Genomic DNA, 19,431 nt, shown 5'->3' with positions numbered 1-19,431 from the left:
GAAGAAAGCTTACTGCCAGACAAGTAAATGGGCCCAGGAACGGAGCAAAGTGGTTACTCTTCCCCAGATCCTATGGCTCCAGAGACCTTCTGCTCTGCTTCCCTTTCCCTCCTAAATCCTACCCAAGTAGCATGAGAAGCAGCATGGCTTAGAGGATAGAGCATAGGCCAGGGAGTCAGAAGACCTGGGTTCTAACCCCGGCTCTGCCACTGCCTTGGGCGGGTGACTTAAATTCTCTGTCCCTCAGTTACCTCATCTGTAAAATGGGGATTAATACTATGAGCCCATATGGGCCAGGGACTGTGTCCAACCTGAAAATCTTTTACCTACTCCAGTGCTTAGTACAGTGCCTGGACCAGAGCAACCACTTCACAAATACCATAAAAAAGTAAGCGCTTAAAAAATACCACAATTGTTATTACCCAAACTCAGGGTGACTTGCTCCCTCTCATTCCTCTGCTGTCCACTATTGGAAGGTGATTTTCATGGGCAATGGTTTGTTATTTGTGGTAAGAAGTCCTGGAAAGTCAGGATGGAATTGGGATTAGAACCCGGTGCCCTTTCCACTAGGCCATGACTCTTCTCTCCCGTGTGCTGTGCTTTGATTGCTGGCAGACATATGCCTGCATATCAAAGGCAGTAGTTATATAAAGGTGGGAAACTAGCCAGGTTCTCTTCTTATTCTGATGTCCTGCTGTCTTTTGCCTCCTGCCTGCTGCCAATGTGCCATAGTGTGCCATCTGAAGAACCAGTTGGGAGTAACTCTGCTTAGTCCATTTAGCCCTGAGGCCCGCTAGTGGGAAAATTAAGCTTACCATACGTAACCCAACTGTGACTAACTGCCTACTGAGTCGGAGTGCCGGGGGTGGACCAGGTGGGGAGTTCTTACATTAACCAGGGCAACTCAAAAACCCTAGGCTTTCCAGGATTAACCAAGATTTATGGCCAACCCGCCTACAGTCCACACTTAAAGAAGCATTTTTTCAAATATCAGTCCCCTTTATCTCTTCCTCCAATTCTTTCATTAGCTGGAGGATTAGGCTGCCTATCTACGGAAAACCTAAGTGCTGCTCAACTGAGCCCGTTCAGAAAAAATGAAAATCTGGTATGCTCTGAGTATGAACTAGGAATGCCATTTAACAAGCTGTAATGTTGTAACATCCAATGAAGTGCTGAGCTTCCTGTCTCTCCCTGCCCCTCATCTGGAAAAAAAAAAAGGCTGCTGGTTAAAATTGTTTCCAGTTACATCAGCAGCATATAAAAGCCTGTGGTTGAAACATAATAGGCTCTCTTCATGAGCTATAAGGCAACCTAAAGCCTATTAGAGAACTTGCAGTAGGTAGAGGAATTATAGAATACTAAGCAAGAGGTGGTAAAATGTGCAAAGGGAACTGTACAGAAGATGGAATTAACTTGTTTAAATCTGTGTTATACTTATGCTCCTAGCTAAGTTCACAAGTTCTGTTAAGAAACTAACTTAAGGCCACGCTGTTTCTATCAAACTAATTTGGTGGGGTGGGGAGCAGCACACAGCCGGGGAAAAGAAGAAAAACGGGGAAAGCCATAACTTTAAAATCACCCCTCAATAAGGCCTAGCACAGAGCCAGCCACGTACTCAGTAAACATCTGTTGATAATTTACAACAAACATAACTGAACTACATATGTTTAGAGACCACATATGCTTCTTCTAAACTTGAACCTTATGGTAGTTTCAAAACCTTTATCCAGAAAAAAACCTTTTCTTAACTTGAAAAGGGGAAAAAAAAATGGCTGATCTTTTAAGCTACAGCCCTGCAATCTACAATACATACAGCTTAGCCTGTAAACACCCATGGAAAAGCTGCAGGTAAAATAATTTGGGTTTATTTGTAGAGCTGAGTTGGATACATAATCCTGTGGGTGCAGGCAACAGTGTGCCCTAGTGGATTGAGCACTGGCCTGGGAGTCAAAAGGATCTGGCTTCTAATCCCAGCTCCACCACATGTCTGCTGTGTGACCTTGGGCAAATCACTTCACTTCTGTGTGCCTCAGTTAACTCATTCAGAAAATGGAGATTAAGACTGTGAGCCTTCTGGGGGACAGGGACTGTGTGTAAAGTGTGATGTTTGTATCCAACCCAGCACTTAGTACAGTGCCTGGCACCTAGTAAGAGTTTAAAAAGTACCACAATCATTATTATTATAATTCGGCACACATTCAGGTGTTTATTTCAAGCCACTGGCCCAGCATGTCTAGGAATGATGAGTGCCAGTTCCTCCCAAAAATCTGAAATTCTGAGTCATCAGCCAAGTCAAAGGAGAGAACTGGGATAAAGATCACCAAGTATGTCATAGATATTTTTGATTTTGCCATTCTCTTCCTTCCTCCGGTAACTTTAAAATGAGTCGAAATGTCACCTGGACTAGAGATCTGGGACTTCATAGCCATCAGTACCTCTTACTAAAGGTTTTGAGATTTGTTTCATTCTGGAAAAGGCCATCTGCAAAGTCTGAACAAAAACGATGCTGGAATGTGGTTTATTTCCACATTTCTCCCCTTCTCTCCCTCCCTCTCTATATTTTCCTCTTCTGCCTTTCTCCATGACATACAATCCCATATACGCAGTTATATTTCAGTTGGATTAAGACAATGCAGAATTTAAGTAGCTTTTTTAAAAAACCTCAGAAAAACCAGAATCCAATTTAACCTACATTTAGCTTTCTCCAACTCCTCTGGACCACCACATCATTTCAAAGAAATTCCCACGGGCGGGGGGGGGGGGGACAACACACTAAAAAAGAGGGAAGGAGAGGAGGAGATTGACTGCATTTATTAAGTGTTTATAATGTGACAAGCAGAAGCAGTGTGGCCTAGCAGAAAGCCGACAGGTCTGGGTATCAGAGGATCTGGGTTCTGATCCTTGATTTCTACGTGACCTTGGGAAAGTCACTTCACTTCTCTGGGCCTCAGTTACCTGAACTGTAAAATGGGGATTAGTACTGTGAGTCCCACGTGAGACATGGACTGGGTCCAACCTAATTATCTTCTATCTACCCCCAGAACTTAGTAAAATGCCTAGCACTCGTTTAAAAAAAAAGTCCTGTGCTAAACACTGCAAATGATAAAAATTATCAGGATGGACACAGTCTTTCTGTTCCAAAAAGGAATCAAAGTCTAAGAGAAGGGAGAAGGACTACTTTATCCCTATGTTAAAAATGAGGAAGTAAGGCACAGAGCAGAAGTGAAGTGACTTGCCCAAGGTCAGTCAAACAGCTAGAAGGTGGCAAGAGTCAGAACTCAAACCTGGATCTCCTGGCTTCTAATTTCATGTTCCTTCTCCAGTCTCCTTCTTGACTCCCTGGCACCTATCCCTGTTCTTATCTCAATCCACTGCATCAGTACCTGTGCAAACTAGTTTCCTTGGGTTTATTTTTCATTCTTCATTGGCCACACACCATACCTGTCCATCCAGATTCCTCTCTGTACCTATGTCAGTACCCCCGTTTTCACATGGTAAACCTCCTCAAAGGAAGGGGTGACATCTGTTTGATTTAGTATTATTTTAAGGCTTTTTCCACACCTGCAAACTAATAACTAACTGCTGGCTGGAAATAATGATCAAGAAAGAGATTTCAGGGGCCCATAAGTGAGCTACAGACTGAAGGTGAAAGCCAAATGCAAGGGAGACCCAACAGTGCCTAAATGGACTTGACTTTAGAAAAAACCTGCTGCATCAGACAGACACATGCCATAAAGAGGGTGTGGAGTCAAATACCTAAGTTTCCCCTACTGTGCTGCAGCAAGGTCTCCAATGTCACCCCATCAATCTCAAATTCCACCATTCTGGATTTTCCTCTGCGTTGGATGTTTGGCTCGGACATGAGTCTAGAAACAATCACCCACCCCACCCCAAATATAGGGCTTCTGCCTAGACAGATACTGCTCCCTGTTCTTTATCTGCTTTATACACATCAGGACGGCACCCTCTCTCTTCGGACTTCTGGCATAAGGCAGGTTATGAAGGAGAGAGAGTGCTCAGGACAGTGAAGCAGCACCGAAGATGAATCCCTGAGGAACAAAACAGGTGGGCACTTGTCTAAAGGTTGGAGCATGGGAAGGGGGGCACTAACCTTACTCTCACCACTCACTAGGCCAAAGAGTATGGAGAAAGCGGCGCGGCTTAGTGGAAAGCGCATGGCCTTTGGACTCAGAGGTCTTGGGTTCTAATCCCACCTCCACCACTTATCAGCTGTGGGAGTTTGGACAAGTCACTTAACTTCTCTGTGTCTCAGTTACCCCATCAGTTAAATGGGGATTAAGACTGTGAGCCCTAAGTGGGACAACCTGATTACCTTGTATCTATCCCAACACTTAGAACAGTGCTTGGCACATATGAAGCGCTTAACAAATACCATCATTATTATTATTATTAGTAGTATTATTATTAGAAAGCTCTACCATAGAACTAGAACGTTCTTCTAGTAGACGACTATCTGTGAGACACCTTCCCAGAGCTCTGCACACAGTAAGGACTTAGTCAAGACTCTTAGTACTATTACAGTAGGCACTTAATCTTTTTGGGTTTAATCTCCCATCCGTGGGGGGCAGAGGAAAGAGTGAAGAGAGTAGTACTTCCGGCTTCTACCTGCCGCACCACAATGGTGTGAGGATAAATGAGAAACACTACAGGATAATACTTGCTTTGTGGGGGGAAGAAAGGTGCTTATATCACTCAAAATTTCTATTATTGCAGCACTGCTAGCAATCAGCTTGTTATATCTAATGTGAATGAGAGGAATCGGCACTGACCACTTCCCCTCAATGAGCAGAAAACCAATAACATTCACAAAGTTCTACAAGCCTTGAAGAGAATGGTGCTGAACACTTGGCCTTATTTTCTTCCAGTTCTTCACTTCCTTGGCATTTCATCTCTTCTTATGGGTGTCCAAGTTTGTCTTTCCTTTCCTCCCTTCCCACCTCTCTTTTGAGCAGTAGCACACTGATTTTTGTGAAGCAGCATGGCCTAGTAGTAAAAGCACAGGCCTGAGAGTCAGAGGACTCCCTGACTCTTAATTCTAATTCTGGCTCTGTCAACTGCTTGCTGAGTAACCTTGGGCAAGACACTTAACTTCTCTGTGCCTCTGCTTCCTCAACTGTAAAATGGGGATTAAATATACCTGTCCTCCCTCCTACTTAGGTTGTGAGCCCCATGTGGGACAGGGACTGCATCCAACCTGATTATTTTGTATCTACCCCAGTACTTAGAACAGTGCTTGACATGCAGTAAGTGCTTAACAAATATTATGATACTTGTAATCACAATGATAATATTTTTGTCAATAGAGAAATTATCCTCTTTCTGTAGAAAGAGTTGAGGTGGAAACTAGGAAAAAAGGGCTAAAATTTTTCTTTGAAATCTTCCCAAAGGCAACCATTTTGTTTTTTGTGCTGAGAGAAGGGCTAGGTACATTTGTCTTCCATCTCCCTCAAAGAAGGTAGTTAGTGATAGCAACTGAAAAATCCAGGCACCTAGGCACATATAGTATCACAATCAACTGTATTTACTGAGCATTTATTGTGAGCAGAGCACTGGACTAGGTGCTTGGGAGAGTACAACAGAGTTGGGAGACATGTTCCCAGCCCCTAACGAGCTGGCACTCTAGAGGACACATTATACCAGCACGCAGTATGGCATGATGATGTCATAAGGCTGCCATTTTGTGAAAGCCCACCTCACTTGGGAGAACCAATGCAGAGCCATAGAATTCTCCTCCAGGTAAACAGAAACTCCTTACCACTGGCTTTAACACATTCAGTCAGCTCCCTCAGCTCCCCCCTCCTACATTCTTTTACTGATCATCCTATTACAACCTGACCCTCTGTTGAAATCCACTACAAACAACCACTCTTATAACACCAACCTCCTCAGTGTCCGTCGATCTCATCTTTCTCCCCATCTTTCCCTTTTCCACATCCTCCCTCTGTCCTGGCATTCTCTCCTATTTCATATCCAACAGAGCAGCTCCCTCCCCTTCTTCAAAGACCTACTAACATCACTTGGAGGAACTGTGTGGCCCAGTGGAAAGAGTAAGGGCCTAGGGTAGCGGACTTGAGTTCTAGATGCCAGCTGTGTGTGCTTAGGAAAGTCACTCCTAAGTAACACCTTGGGGAAGCAGCGTGGCTCAGTAGAAAGAGCCTGGGCTTCGGAGTCAGAGGTCATGAGTTCGACTCCAGGCTCTGCCACTTGTCGGCTGTGTGACTGTGGGCAAGTCACTTCACTTCTCTGGGCCTCAGTTACCTCATCTGTAAAATGAGGATTAACTGTGAGCCTCACATGGGACAACCTGATTACCCTGTATCTACCCCAGCGCTTAGAACAGTGCTCTGCACATAGTAAGCGCTTAACAAATACCAACATTATTATTATTATTACTCAACTTCTCTGTACCACAGTTTCCTCAACTGCAAAATGGGGATTCAATGCCTGTTCTCTCTCCTTCTTTAACTGTGAGCTCTATGTGGGTCAGGGACTACGTCAGATCTTATTAACCTCTATCTACCCCAGTGCTTAGACGATGCTTCACACAGAGTAAGCGCTTAACAGATATCACACCGAAGAAAAAAAACACCACATCTTCAAGGGGCCCTCTCTAACAAAGTCCTCAATTCCCTGTTTAAGCCCTCCACTGTCTATACAATTGGGTCTGTTCTCTTTAAGCACTCCGATATTCATTCTGCACCCAACACCTTTAAAAATATCCATCTGTACTTTATATTTTAATGTCTGTCCGGCCCCACAATCAGTAAGCTCCTTGTGCATAAGGATCGTCTATGGCAATACTCCTGTACTGTACTTGCCCAAGCTCTTAGTAGAGTGTTCTGCACACTGTAAGTGCTCCAGAAATACCGCTGATTAATTTAGTTCAGCACAGGAGCTCCAGCAGAGCGATGCTGGGTGCTGAAGGTATGTGAGCTGTAAAAGAATACAGGATATAAGCAAGATGAAAACCTGATTGCCTAGGGCAAGCCGGACAAATAGCCACCCATCCCCCAGAGGGGAACGGGTGAAAAGGGGGAAGTGGCAGAAATAGAATGACTGACATTTGTTATCCCTTAAGTCAAGCTTTGTGGGTGATCCTTTCATTTCCTCAACACTGGCTTTACAGCACTCAATCACCTTGCCCCCTCCTATCTTACCTCGCTGATTTCCTACCACAACCCACCACATTCACCTCACTCCTCTAACACCAACCAACTCACTGCACCTCCATCTCATCTATTTTGAAGCCAATCCCTTGCCCACATCCTGCCTCTGGCCAGGAACTCCCTCCCCCTTCATATCCGACAGACCATTGCTCTCCCCACCTTCTAAGCAATATTAAAATGACATCTCCTCCAAGAGGCATTCCCCAACTAAATGCTCACTTTCTCAACTCCATTCCCTTCTACAAAATTCTTGCATTTTGATTTACACCTTTTAACTGCCCTACCCTCAGCCCCACAGCACTTAAGTATATAACTGCAATTTATTTATTTATATTGCTGCCTATCTCCCCCTCTAGCCTCTAAGCTCCTTGTAGACACAGAACATGTCTACTAACTCTCTTACACTGTACCCTCCCAAGCAACTTAGAGAAGCAGCGTGGCTCAGTGGAAAGAGCCCGGGCTTGGGAATCAGAGGTCATGGGTTCGAATCTCAGCTCTGCCACTCGTCAGCTGTGTGACTGTGGGCAAGTCACTTAACTTCTCTGTGCCTCAGTTACCTCATCTGTAAAATGGGGATTAACTGTGAGCCTCACATGGGACAACCTGATTACCCTGTATCTACCCTAGTGCTTAGAACAGTGCTCTGGACATAGGAAGCGCTTAAATTTTTTTTTGTTTTTGATTAGACTGTAAGCCCGTCAATGGGCAGGGACTGTCTCTATCTGTTGCCGATTTGTACATTCCAAGTGCTTAGTACAGTGCTCTGCACATAGTAAGCGCTCAATAAATACTATTGAATGAATGAACTTAGTTTAATGCTCCATACACAGTACTCAATAAAAACGACGGATTCCTAGAACCATGATGCTGACAGGGCAACTTAGCCAATGAAAGTCCAGACTTTTGCCACATTCAGCACAAATCTACTAGGCCAAATTATTACTATTATGGTACTTGTTAATTGCTATGTGCCAAACACTGTTCTAAGCACTGGGGTGCATAGAAATTAATCTTGTTGGACACAGTCCCTGTCCCACATGGGGCTCACGCTCTTAATCCCCATTTGCCATGCGGGAACTGAGGCCCAAAAGTGAAGTGACTTGCTCAAAGTCAAAGAGCAGACATGTGACGGAGCCGGAATTAGAACCCAGGATCATCTGCCTCCCAGGCCTGCATTCTACTCAATAAGTCACGCTGTCAAACCACTGAAGCCCACTGAGTGGATCACTAATCCTTCAAGTTTTCATTTCATAAAAATGGAGTGGAAATCCTGAAAAACCAGGGTTTTGATTTTCACTACCAGATAATTTTATGGCAGGTCAGTTTCGGGGGTGAATGCTCAACAACTATTTCCTGAAACTAGCCTAGTTGGCCCTGTGGGAAAGACACACAGAAAAGCTTCCTCAATATTATCTTCTTGTCTTGGTGGCCATGAAGCATTCAGGAGTTCCAACTCTTACAGCTAAGTGGAACTTGAAAGTAAATGCTGCAAATACTACATATAATTTAGTCCTGCTCTTTGTCATCCCCTAATGAAAAGATTTCCCTAGAAACCAATTAGGAAATATTGAGCTTCTACTGAAGGTCAAAAGCATCTTTGGAGGTCACTTGAAAACAACGATAACTGGCCCTCCTACAATGGCTATGAATGAGAGGTGAGTCTTTAAACTGTAATCCATTGCCCAATACAGGCCCAATGTTTATTTTAACTCTGACAGAGAAGAATCGTGAACTTGTGCAAAGAGCCTTGTGGGAGTCAGAGGACCTGGGTTCTAATCCCAATACTGCCATGTACTCAGTATGTAACCTTGGAGAATTTAGACTGTGAGCCTGTTGTTGGGCAGGGACTGTCTCTATCTGTTGCCAAATTGTACATTCCAAGAGCTTAGTACAGTGCTCTGCACATAGTAAGCGCTCAATAAATTCAATTGAATGAACTTAACTTCTCTAGGCCTCAGTTCCCTCATCTGCAAAATAGGGATTTAATGCCTGTTCTCCCTCCTTCTTAGACCATGAGCCCCATGTGGGGATCTGATGATCTTGTATCAACCCCAGAGTTTAGTACAGTGCTTGGCATACAGTAAACACTTAAAAATTAATTACTATTATTATTTTTATTATTGAGGCCCTCCTAACCCAAGGACTCTTTGATTAATCACATCTAGCATGTCACACATTTGTTTTAAATAAACCTCTAAGTTGCACAAACTAAGCCCCAATTTTCCTCATCTTCCACTTTTTTCTGCATCACACCGACACCCCCACCCCACCACCAAGCCCCACAGCACTTATGTATATGTCTATAATTTTATTTATATGTATTGATGCCTGTCTCCCCCGATCTAGACTGTGAGAATGGTATGGGCACAGAATTTCACTGTTTATTGTTGTACCGAGCGCTTAGTACAGGGCTATGCAATAGTAAGTGCTTAACAAATACGACTGAATGAATGAAAGAATTCCATCTTTGCCTCAAGGTTATATTAATGAAAGGGGAGCAGAAGAGGAGGAGTTAGGGAGGTAAAATAGGCTAAGAAATATTCCCAGGCACAATCCCCACACATGTTTCAGTTTCTCGGCTTCTAAGCTGACAATTTAATTTGAAAGTCTGGTTCCATCAATCCAGCCAGCCTCCCATTAGCTCACTCTACTCTCTCAGCAAGCTAGTTTAATATCTGAAAGCTACCTTCATGGAGACATAAAACGCACTCTGGAGTTTTGGTGGAAGATTACAGCACACCACCGGAATTTTCTAAGTTTATCTAAAGCCTTGTAATAAGTCAAATCAAAGATTCTCCAACCTCTACCCCCACTCTCTCCTACAGTGGAACTTGCTGCTAATTTGCCTTGAAATAAGTGTCTTCAGTGATGTGGCTCTGAACAAAGCAAAATGTCTCCAGATGGTTTTAAAGAAACACCATCTGAGCATTATTATCAGGGAGATTATTCCATTCACATTTTTGACAATATCCATGCTGATGTTGGTAACCTAAAAAAGCAGGCTGATGCTAACAAAAATAACTCTTTGGTGCTTCAACGGGGTAAAATTTAATTGTCTTTCTTCCCTATACTCCAGGTGGCCAAATTTGGGCATTTAAATGCAAGACCTACTAAGAATGAAAGGGCATCTCCCTGATGAGGGGCAGGTGACCTAAGAGACCCTGGGGCAGGTGACCTAAGAGACCTTGTGGCAAAGCCCTTCTCAACTACTAGTCCATTCAGCGCACTTTAATAAAGCCCTAGAATGGGCTGCAACTATGGCTTTTACTTTCTAGAAAAAGTTTTCAATATCATAGGGATTGAGTGTCAGTAGGGGAGAGATACCACATGGATAAGGGGAAGATCACTTCTCTCAAAAAAAAAAAAAAAAAGCAGGGGGTGGAGGATGTAAAAGAAATCTAGAGCCACAGAGATTAACAGAGAGAGATTTAAGTCAGACTTTTGGAACAACTCTTCCTGAAATATAAAATTCTTTAAGGATATAGGCTGCCTGGTCAGAGCAGGGACATATATACACACACACACATACCTATATATACTATATGTATATACCTATATATGCATATAGATAGAAATATATATATATATATGTATTGATATATCTATACAAACATATCTATACAGATACATAAACATATATCTATACAGATGCATAAACATATACCTATAAAGATACATAGATCTATCTATATATCCAAACATGCCTGGGATCTATTTCTTCCTACTGAGACTTTTCTCCTCTACAAGAAAACTGGAGATAAACTCTGCCACTTACCTAAGGGCAGCAGCATGGTAAGTGTCAACGTAATCAGAAATGAAGAGCTCTCGATTCTTGATCACTGGGTCCGTAATGACAAGTTCTCGTCCAGAATCTGTCAAAAACAACAGCATTAGGTAGGGACCCCCACCATACACACCTCTGCTGAACCAATCACCTGAAGGTTTCCAATACACAAGCCCTCCATTTCCAGACCATGCTACCTTAGGACCCCAACAGCCAACGTAGTAACAATAAACCAACTTTCAAAATAAAGTACAATCTCCAGATCTCAAAGCCTTGTTGCATGTAATGTTAACTTTTAAGTTCTCATTTAAGAAGTAAGGCAGGTCACCTAAGCAGCAGATTAAGTTTCGCAACTTATGGTGGAACTCCCCTTTTTCTGCTTAAGGTCCCGTTTCCTAATTTTTAAAAAAGCTGGACCCATCACCACCATCACCACCATCACCCTGGCAGTAAGTTTTGCGGATCAGACTGCTCAGCTTTGAGATTTTTCTCTTTTCATTCTCTACTGCCCAGCATCTCCATACCCTCACTTGGACCATCTCCTCTTACCAAGTCTCCAATCAATTAATCAGTGGTACTTATTGAGCATTTACAGTGTGCAGGGCACCCCTTCCCCTGAGACCTTTCTCTTCCCCTCTCTGGATGCGACCCTCTTCCTCAGGCTCTGCGGCTCCCCTAGAATCTGGGTTCCAACAGATTCCCTATTGAACCAAGCTTCCCAGCCATGTTCCACAGTGGGCAAGCGCCTAGCAACTGTAAAAAGCAAACAATGGATCCTAAACTATTGGATCACTGAAAAGTGGATCATACAAGACCATTTTTGCATTCAAGCTCCAACTACCTAGTTACTTTTGTTGAATAAACTCTTAAGAAAGGAATGATTGGAGTAAAACCCCCAAAGAACAATCTTGCATTCTTCCCTGAAGCCTGAATTTCAAAGGGCATGAACCTTTAACACAGGAGACGCAGCCCAGTTCCCCATATAATGGGCTCTGTAGTTCAAAGAAAGGGGGGAAAAAAACACTTCTGAGACAAGAGATGCCACTGTACCTTAAAATTCTGTTTGACTACTGATGTGGTGACTCAGAGGAAAACTTAATCTTTACATGAGCACATGAAATAAATTTCCCCTGCCTGAGTGATGTTACATAACAAAGTCTTATGCCGGAGGGAGAGGCTGCTTTGGGCAAAGTGCCCATTTTTCAGGGTCACGAACTGCAGTTGGGCTCTGGAGCATGAAATACCATTAGGCCTGGGTAGATTTTTCAAAAGCAAAAGGAGAAACCAGAAACTACTCCAACCTCTCCCCAAAACCCTGTAAAAACAAAATCAAACACCTTTATCATCCCCAGGTATCAAACATTTTCTTCCGTGGAATATATTCACTCTAAACTTCTGAAAGCAAATTCCTCGGTTTTCAAAGTGTTTGTTTTGAAGGTTAAAGTTCATCCTTCCAAAGCAGGAGATGGGCTTTACAGTTTTCTTAAGTTAGAAGGGCAGAAATGATAAACTATGTCCTTGGGTGGTCATAGCTGGAAACCGAAAACTCCTTTTTTTATTTATTTTGGGGCGGGTGAGGGCGAGGGGAGAATGATATTTGTTAAGTCCTTACTATGCAATGTTGTAAGTGCTGAGATAGGTACACATTAATCAGGTGGGGCACAGTTCCTATCCCATATGGGGTTCACAGACAAGTAGGAGGGAGAACAGGTATTGATTGCTTCCCCATTTCATAGTTGAGGAAACTGAGGCACAAAGAAGGTAAATGACTTGCTCAAGGGCACATGGGAGGCAAATGGCAGAGCCAGGACTGAAACACAGGTCCTCTGGCTCTCAGGACCACACTTTATCCATTAAGCCAGGAACATGGAACACAAATGAAGCCACTGCTCTTTCCACCGAGATTTTTCTGAACAGAAGGATGACCCACGAAAGGGAAGCGGTAATGGACAAACTCAATTGAGAAATCCAACTATCTAGAGACACCATGTCCAGACAGCTGTTGTTTCATGGTGATTTAGGAAAATGAGCTTTCCATGTCCCTAAAATGAATAAGGGATGTTTCAAATAAAAGAGATGATTTATGTTGCATATCTTAGCTAAACAACACAAGAGCAAATAAATCAGAGAAGGATAAAGCCTTGGATCACAGCTAAAATTCACTGCCAATGCAGACTACTTGATCTGACACCTTTTCTGTCCCAACAGATGAAAGTGCTGACTCTGTTTTCCCCCGCTGCCCTCCTTCCCCTCACTTTCCTATTGAGTGAGCTGTTCAGCCCCAACCTAGGAGAAGGAACACTCACCGTTCTCATTGTGTCGATCTTGAACTAAATGCTGATAGACGGAATCAGGAACTTCAGACTGACGGTAGTACCACTTTACGTTCATGAGTAGATGGTCCCGTTTGCTCTGAAAGAAGAAAATTTTAAACATTACAGAAAAGCAAGAATGATGACCACAAGGCAATTCAAAGGCCTTATCCAAGCTTAGGTCCTCAAAACAATATTAACAGACAAAGAGCTGGACTCAGGAATGGCAGTTCAATAAATCCAAATTCTCATACCATAGCCTAAGGAACCCTAGAAAATGCTTTTTCTCCCCCAAACAAAAAACAGGTAGCTTAGTTTCCCTGATAGGAAGATTTTTAAAGATCACCAAAACGTGTAATGGGCCCAGGTTGCTGTTAGAATGTAAGTTGAAAAAACCCAAGAGTCTGTCGATGAAAAAAGGTGGTTTTTCTCAACTTGGTTTACATTTTGGATCTGTGGTATATCAGTTTGGGCCACAAGCATCATTCATCCCTGGGTGATATTACAATTCAGTTCTGCAGAGCACCAAGTTTACTTCCAGATTCACAAATGCCACTATACAGCGAGAACCTGCCAGTATTCTTGCCTGAGCCTTTCCAGACTCCGAAAATGGAATTTTCCTTTCAGAAGACCTGTCTAAAGAGATTTAGCAGCTGGGATTGAACTGGTTTGAGACCTTTCCCCAAAGATTTCCTTGCCCTAAGTTCTCCATCTATCCAACCCATCCACATTCACCTCCAACAGCACACCCTATGACTCCACTCCCCACCTAACGTAGCCAGCAACTCGCATAAATCCTAAAAGGTGATAGGCATCCAAATATCCAAATTGTCCAGTGAAGGAGCTTCACCCTTTCTTTAGCTATCCTATACTTTCCGAACCTGCCTTAATTACTGCATCGGCCTCCTGGCTAATCTCCCTACTTCAGTCCACATTTCACTTTCTGCCGAGATGGCTTTTCTACAGAAGCGTTCAGTCCATGTTGCCCCACTCCTTGAGAACCTCCAGTGGTTCTTCATCCACTTACACTTCAAACAGAAACTCCTTACCATCGGCTTTAAAACACTCAATCATCTTGGCCCTTCGTACCTTACCTCACTCCTTTCCTACTACAACCCAGCCCACACACTTTCGCTCCTCTAACGGCAGCCTGTTCACTGTACCTCGATCTCATCTATCTCACCACCCACCCCTTGCCCACATCCTCCCATATCGCCAAGATCCGCCCTTTCCTCTCCACCCAAACGGCTACCTTACTATTACGGGCTCTCGTTATATCCCGGCTAGACTACTGTGTCAGCCTTCTCTCTGACCTCCCTTCCTCCTCTCTCGCCCCGCTCCGGTCTATTCTTCACTCCGCTGCCCGGCTCATCTTCCTGCAGAAACGATCTGGGCATGTCACTCCCCTTCTTAAACAACTCCAGTGGTTGCCCATCGACCTCCGCTCCAAACAAAAACTCCTCACTCTAGGCTTCAAGGCTCTCCATCACCTTGCCCCTTCCTACCTCTCCTCCCTTCTCTCTTTCTACCGCCCACCCCGCACGCTCCGCTCCTCTGCCGCCCACCTCCTCGCCGTCCCTCGGTCTCGCCTATCCCGCCGTCGACCCCTGGGTCACGTCCTCCCGCGGTCCTGGAACGCCCTCCCTCCTCACCTCCGCCCAACTGATTCTCTTTCCCTCTTCAAAATCTTACTTAAAAATCACCTCCTCCAAGAGGCCTTCCCAGACTGAGCTCCTCTTCCCCCTCTACTCCCTCTGCCATCCCCCCTTTACCTCTCCGCAGCTAAAGCCTCATTTTCCCCTTTTCCCTCTGCTCCTCCACCTCTCCCTTCCCATCCCCACAGCACTGTACCCGTCCGCTCAACTGTATATATTTTCGTTACCCTATTTATTTTGTTAATGAATTGTACATCGCCTTGATTCTATTTAGTTGCCATTGTTTTTACGAGATGTTCTTCCCCTTGACGCTGTTTAGTGCCATTGTTCTTGTCTGTCCGTCTCCCCCGATTAGACTGTAAGCCCGTCAAACGGCAGGGACTGTCTCTATCTGTTGCCGACTTGTTCATCCCAAGCGCTTAGTACAGTGCTCTGCACATAGTAAGCGCTCAATAAATACTATTGAATGAATGAATCCTGCTTCTGGCCTGGAACGCCCCAGCTCTTCATATCCCACAGACGATCATTCTCCCCACCTTCAACATCTTATTGAAGGCACATCTCCAAGAGTCCTTACCCAGCTAAACCTTCATTTCCTCTTCTCCCACTCCCTGAGTCACTCTTGCACTTGGATTTGTTTCTTTCATTCACCCCACTCTCAGCCCCATAGAGAAGCAGCGTGGCTCAGTGGAAAGAGCACGGGCTTTGGAGTCAGGGCTCATGAGTTCGAATCCCAGCTCTGCCACTTGTCGGCTGTGTGACTGTGGGCAAGTCACTTAACTTCTCTGGGCCTCAGTTCCCTCATCTGTAAAATGGGGATTAAGACTGTGAGCCCCACGTGGGACAACCTGATTCCCCTATGTCTACCCCAGCGCTTAGAACAGTGCTCGGCACATAGTAAGCGCTTAACAAATACCAACATTATTATTACTTATGTACATATCTGTAATTTATTTCTATTACTGTCTGTCCTCCCCTCTAGACTGTAAGCTCATTGTGGGCAGGGAACCTGTCTACCAATTCTGCTACATTGTACTCTCCCAAGAGCTTAGTAGAGTGCTCTGATCACAGTAAGCACTCAATAACCACGATTGATATGCATAAATAATAATGATAATAATAATAATTCTGGAATTTTTATGCTCTTCCAGAGTAGCTAATCAGCTTGGACACAGTCCCTGCCTCACAGGGGCTCCCAGTCTATATAGGATGTGGGCAGCTTTGCTCAAAGAAATGGACAATAGTTTAGCTTAGGAGAGTGCTAAACTAAAATTCTAAAATATGCATTAAAGCTATTAGGAGCATATGGCCCCAGGGCAGAAACGATGTTTTCCTGCTCAAGAATATTGGCTAAAGGGCCAAAAGGGGTGGCATGAGGTCCAGCGTATCATCTATGTGCCAGCTGCTCTGGCTTCTGCCAAGCGACCTTCCCATCTGAATTAGGGCAAACACAAACAAGAGGGACAACGGGAGTTCCTCCTGGAGTGCACTCCAAGAAACTCAATTCTATCAGGACAGCCTCACAGAGGGGAAGTTTGTACATTTTCTCTTTCCACAAAGACCCTTGTGTGCTATTCTTAACTAGCAAGAACAGTCTCTTTCAGAGGGAAGGGAGACAGGAATTCTTAGAAACAAGCACTCCCCAAAGGACCACAAAGCATCTCAGTCCCTGGAACTGGAATCGCTTTGGGCAGCTCTCTCAGAGCACATCAAAAATGAGGGCAGCAACCAGGAATCCAAATCACACATTACACTTTTCTGCTGTGTATAAAATGTAAACAGAAACCCTAAAAAAAACACAAAGCGATTCCTAGATGAAGAGTTGCTTTTAAAAGCCTAGAATCTGTTCCTTAACAGGACTCTGATACACTGAATCCTGAATAGCTGATTCTTTCCACTACTCCAAGGCACTTAAAAAAAATTAAAGGGAGGGTTAATGAGAAATTAAAATTCTTTTAGCGTGAAGCAAGTGCAAGATTCAGTTTGGATTTGTTTTTCAAATCACGAAAGCAGTTCAAGCCTTTTCTGATTCTCTGTCCAATATTTTATTCCAAATGACCAAATATTTAAGGAGTTAGTAAGGTTATCCCTAACCCCTCCTCCGATCCTTCATGGCCTGTTAGGGTGAAGAGTCCTATTCAAAAACATGCAAATTTAGGAAGGCTTTTTTTTCTTTTAATATGATTAAAAATATAGGCAGTACCGCAAAATCACCAGTTAGTGGCACCATTGTGTCAGAAAAAGTCTTTGGAACGCTGATTCCCAACTACAAAATGCTGAAATACCTTATAAGGAGCCTCAAAAATAAACAGCTCGTCTCTTCCCCACAACGCTCCCCTCCCCCCCCCAAAAAAAACCAAAGTGAAATATGCCTGTGCCTTATAAAGGAATTGGAGCTTCATTAGAGATTTACAAAAATAACATACGAGCAGTTAAAGATAACAGGCTTGTAACCCAAACAAACCACAGAGGGGCAAGGGATGGAATGAAGGGGAGATGGAAAGGCACACAAAGCCTCCCGCTCTCTCTCACTTTAAGGAAATATGGTGACTTCCCTTCTTCCCCTAGGGACCCCTGCTAACTCTCCACCTTGAAATAAAACCATGGCAGTCCAGTAGTTTTCTAATGTGAAAGAGACCGATTGATTGCAAATCTGAGTCTGGTTTCCCTTCACGGGGCTGTCCTGTGGTCGTTAATGGCTGCCAGGCCCTGCTGATTATTCCACCACATTCGATGTACAGAATGCCCCAAAAGCAGCCTTTATTTTATTGCAATTGACCTGTATCTTGTTGAGACCCTCTTCCCCTCTAATTGTTCCATGGGCATCAGGCCTATGCCATTTTATAATTTCTAACGGTCCTAGCTCCACCATCACCAACCAGAAGATAACGCATGGAAAGAAGGGGGAGAGAATACAAAAAGGGTAGAAGGAGAGAGTGATCCCTTTCATTTCCAGGGCAGTTTCTGTAACTGTATTCTGAGAAAATGTAGAATCATGGTATGGCTACCTCCATAATACTAATGATAATAAGGATGGCATTAGTTAAGCACTTACTATGCTATGTGCCAAGCACTCTTCTAAGTACTGGTGCAGATACAAAATAATCAGGTTGTCCCACGTGGGGCTCACAGTCTTAATCCCCATTCTACAGATGAGGTAACTGAGGAACAGAGAAGTTAAGTGACTTGCCCAGTGTCATACAGCTGACAAGTGGCAGTCATAATTAGAACCCACGACCCCTGACTGCCAAGCCCATGCTCTTCCCACTAAGCCACGCTGCTTCTCAATTTACAATCTCCATTTTACAAATAAATGGAGGGGATGGGGTGGCAAGAGCCTTAGGCCAGCACAGGCTTTCCTAAGTAAAATTGGCTCATTTTCTTGGCCGTCTTTCTCCAACACTTCTCCCACCTCCCATCCTCTTAAGGATGAGAGAGGAAAAGCTCCTCCAGGGAGGGAACTGCTCAGAGTAGGGAACCCTGCAGTAGAATCCTAAATACTGACCTCCAGGTGAGGAGAGACAATGTTTTATTTCTTCAGCAAGCCAAAATATTAGAAGGGGGAAGGAAGGGAAGGAGAGAGAGGGAAAGACGGGAGATGCAGAGAGAGTAGAAACACAGAGGAAGAGAGACTCAGAGAGAGGAGAGACAGATTCATATACATACAGAGAAGAGAGGCAACTAGCACTAAAAGGGAACCCATGAATTTAAGCCAAGGAGAAGATGGACCCATCAAGGGAAACTGCTCCTTTATTTACATTAGAAACAACGGCTCAGAGCTTTTGTTGTCACATTAAGGTTCAGTGGATAGGGTTGATGAAACTCTGGATTTGAACTTTCGCTTCTGAACCACTCCCACACACAAACTAAAAAAAAAAAAAAAATGCAGTTTTCTTTTCTCACCCTTACCCCACCTCCCCAAATCTAGACAAGTCTGAATCTGTGAAAACTGCATGGGGGAGGACACAGAGACCTAGAAATGATGAGCAGCAAGATGCAGGGGGTTACTATTACTGTTCAAGGAGCCCGTGAAAATTGAGATAGGTCATTTTTAACCAGCACACCGTGTTCCGGTGGCATACTGCTCGGTGCAAGATTCCTTCTGGTGCTTTTATCCTGTGAAATTAAACTGACTGCCTTCACCACATCCCTGCCACACAGCTCAGCCATTACAATAATCACACAGAATCAGATCAGTTGCTACCAGGAAGCACAGCCTAGTGCTCTCCCTCTGGAATAGATTCTCAACCCAAAATAGCAACCACAAAGACCAACAGAATCACAGGGCTCACTGCAGGGGGGTGCCGTGTGTGTGTGTGTGTACGTGCGCCACGCGCACGTGTGTGACTGTGTGGGTGTATGGAGTGGGTGTGTATTTTCTCTTTTAATTCCACAGTGTACGAGTTAATTACAGGCCCCATTTTAATTTCACTGACTTCAAGAAGGAAATTATGCTTGCAAGCTAAAGAAGGTAAGAAACATCCAAAGTACCT

The 19,431-nt window shown here is 44.0% G+C and overlaps 1 protein-coding gene across 7 annotated transcripts in view; it reads right to left on the bottom strand.

Annotated features, from left to right (window-relative positions):
• Positions 1 to 19,431, bottom strand: part of RERE (arginine-glutamic acid dipeptide repeats) — a 517,539-nt gene that overhangs the window by 219,837 nt on the left and 278,271 nt on the right. For all 7 annotated transcript variants that reach the window (XM_029066878.1, XM_029066882.1, XM_029066881.1 and 4 more), the window contains 2 exons: positions 13,278 to 13,383; positions 10,963 to 11,059 (listed from right to left, as the gene is read on the bottom strand). In XM_029066878.1, the coding sequence (XP_028922711.1) occupies positions 10,963 to 11,059; positions 13,278 to 13,383 (203 nt within the window). The remainder of the gene's footprint in view (positions 1 to 10,962; positions 11,060 to 13,277; positions 13,384 to 19,431) is intronic.

The sequence above is a fragment of the Ornithorhynchus anatinus genome, chromosome 5 (genome assembly GCF_004115215.2).
Source record: "Ornithorhynchus anatinus isolate Pmale09 chromosome 5, mOrnAna1.pri.v4, whole genome shotgun sequence".
NCBI lineage: Eukaryota > Metazoa > Chordata > Mammalia > Monotremata > Ornithorhynchidae > Ornithorhynchus > Ornithorhynchus anatinus.
The sequence above is the reverse complement of the archived record's forward strand: the minus strand, read 5'-3'. Positions and strand labels throughout refer to the sequence as shown.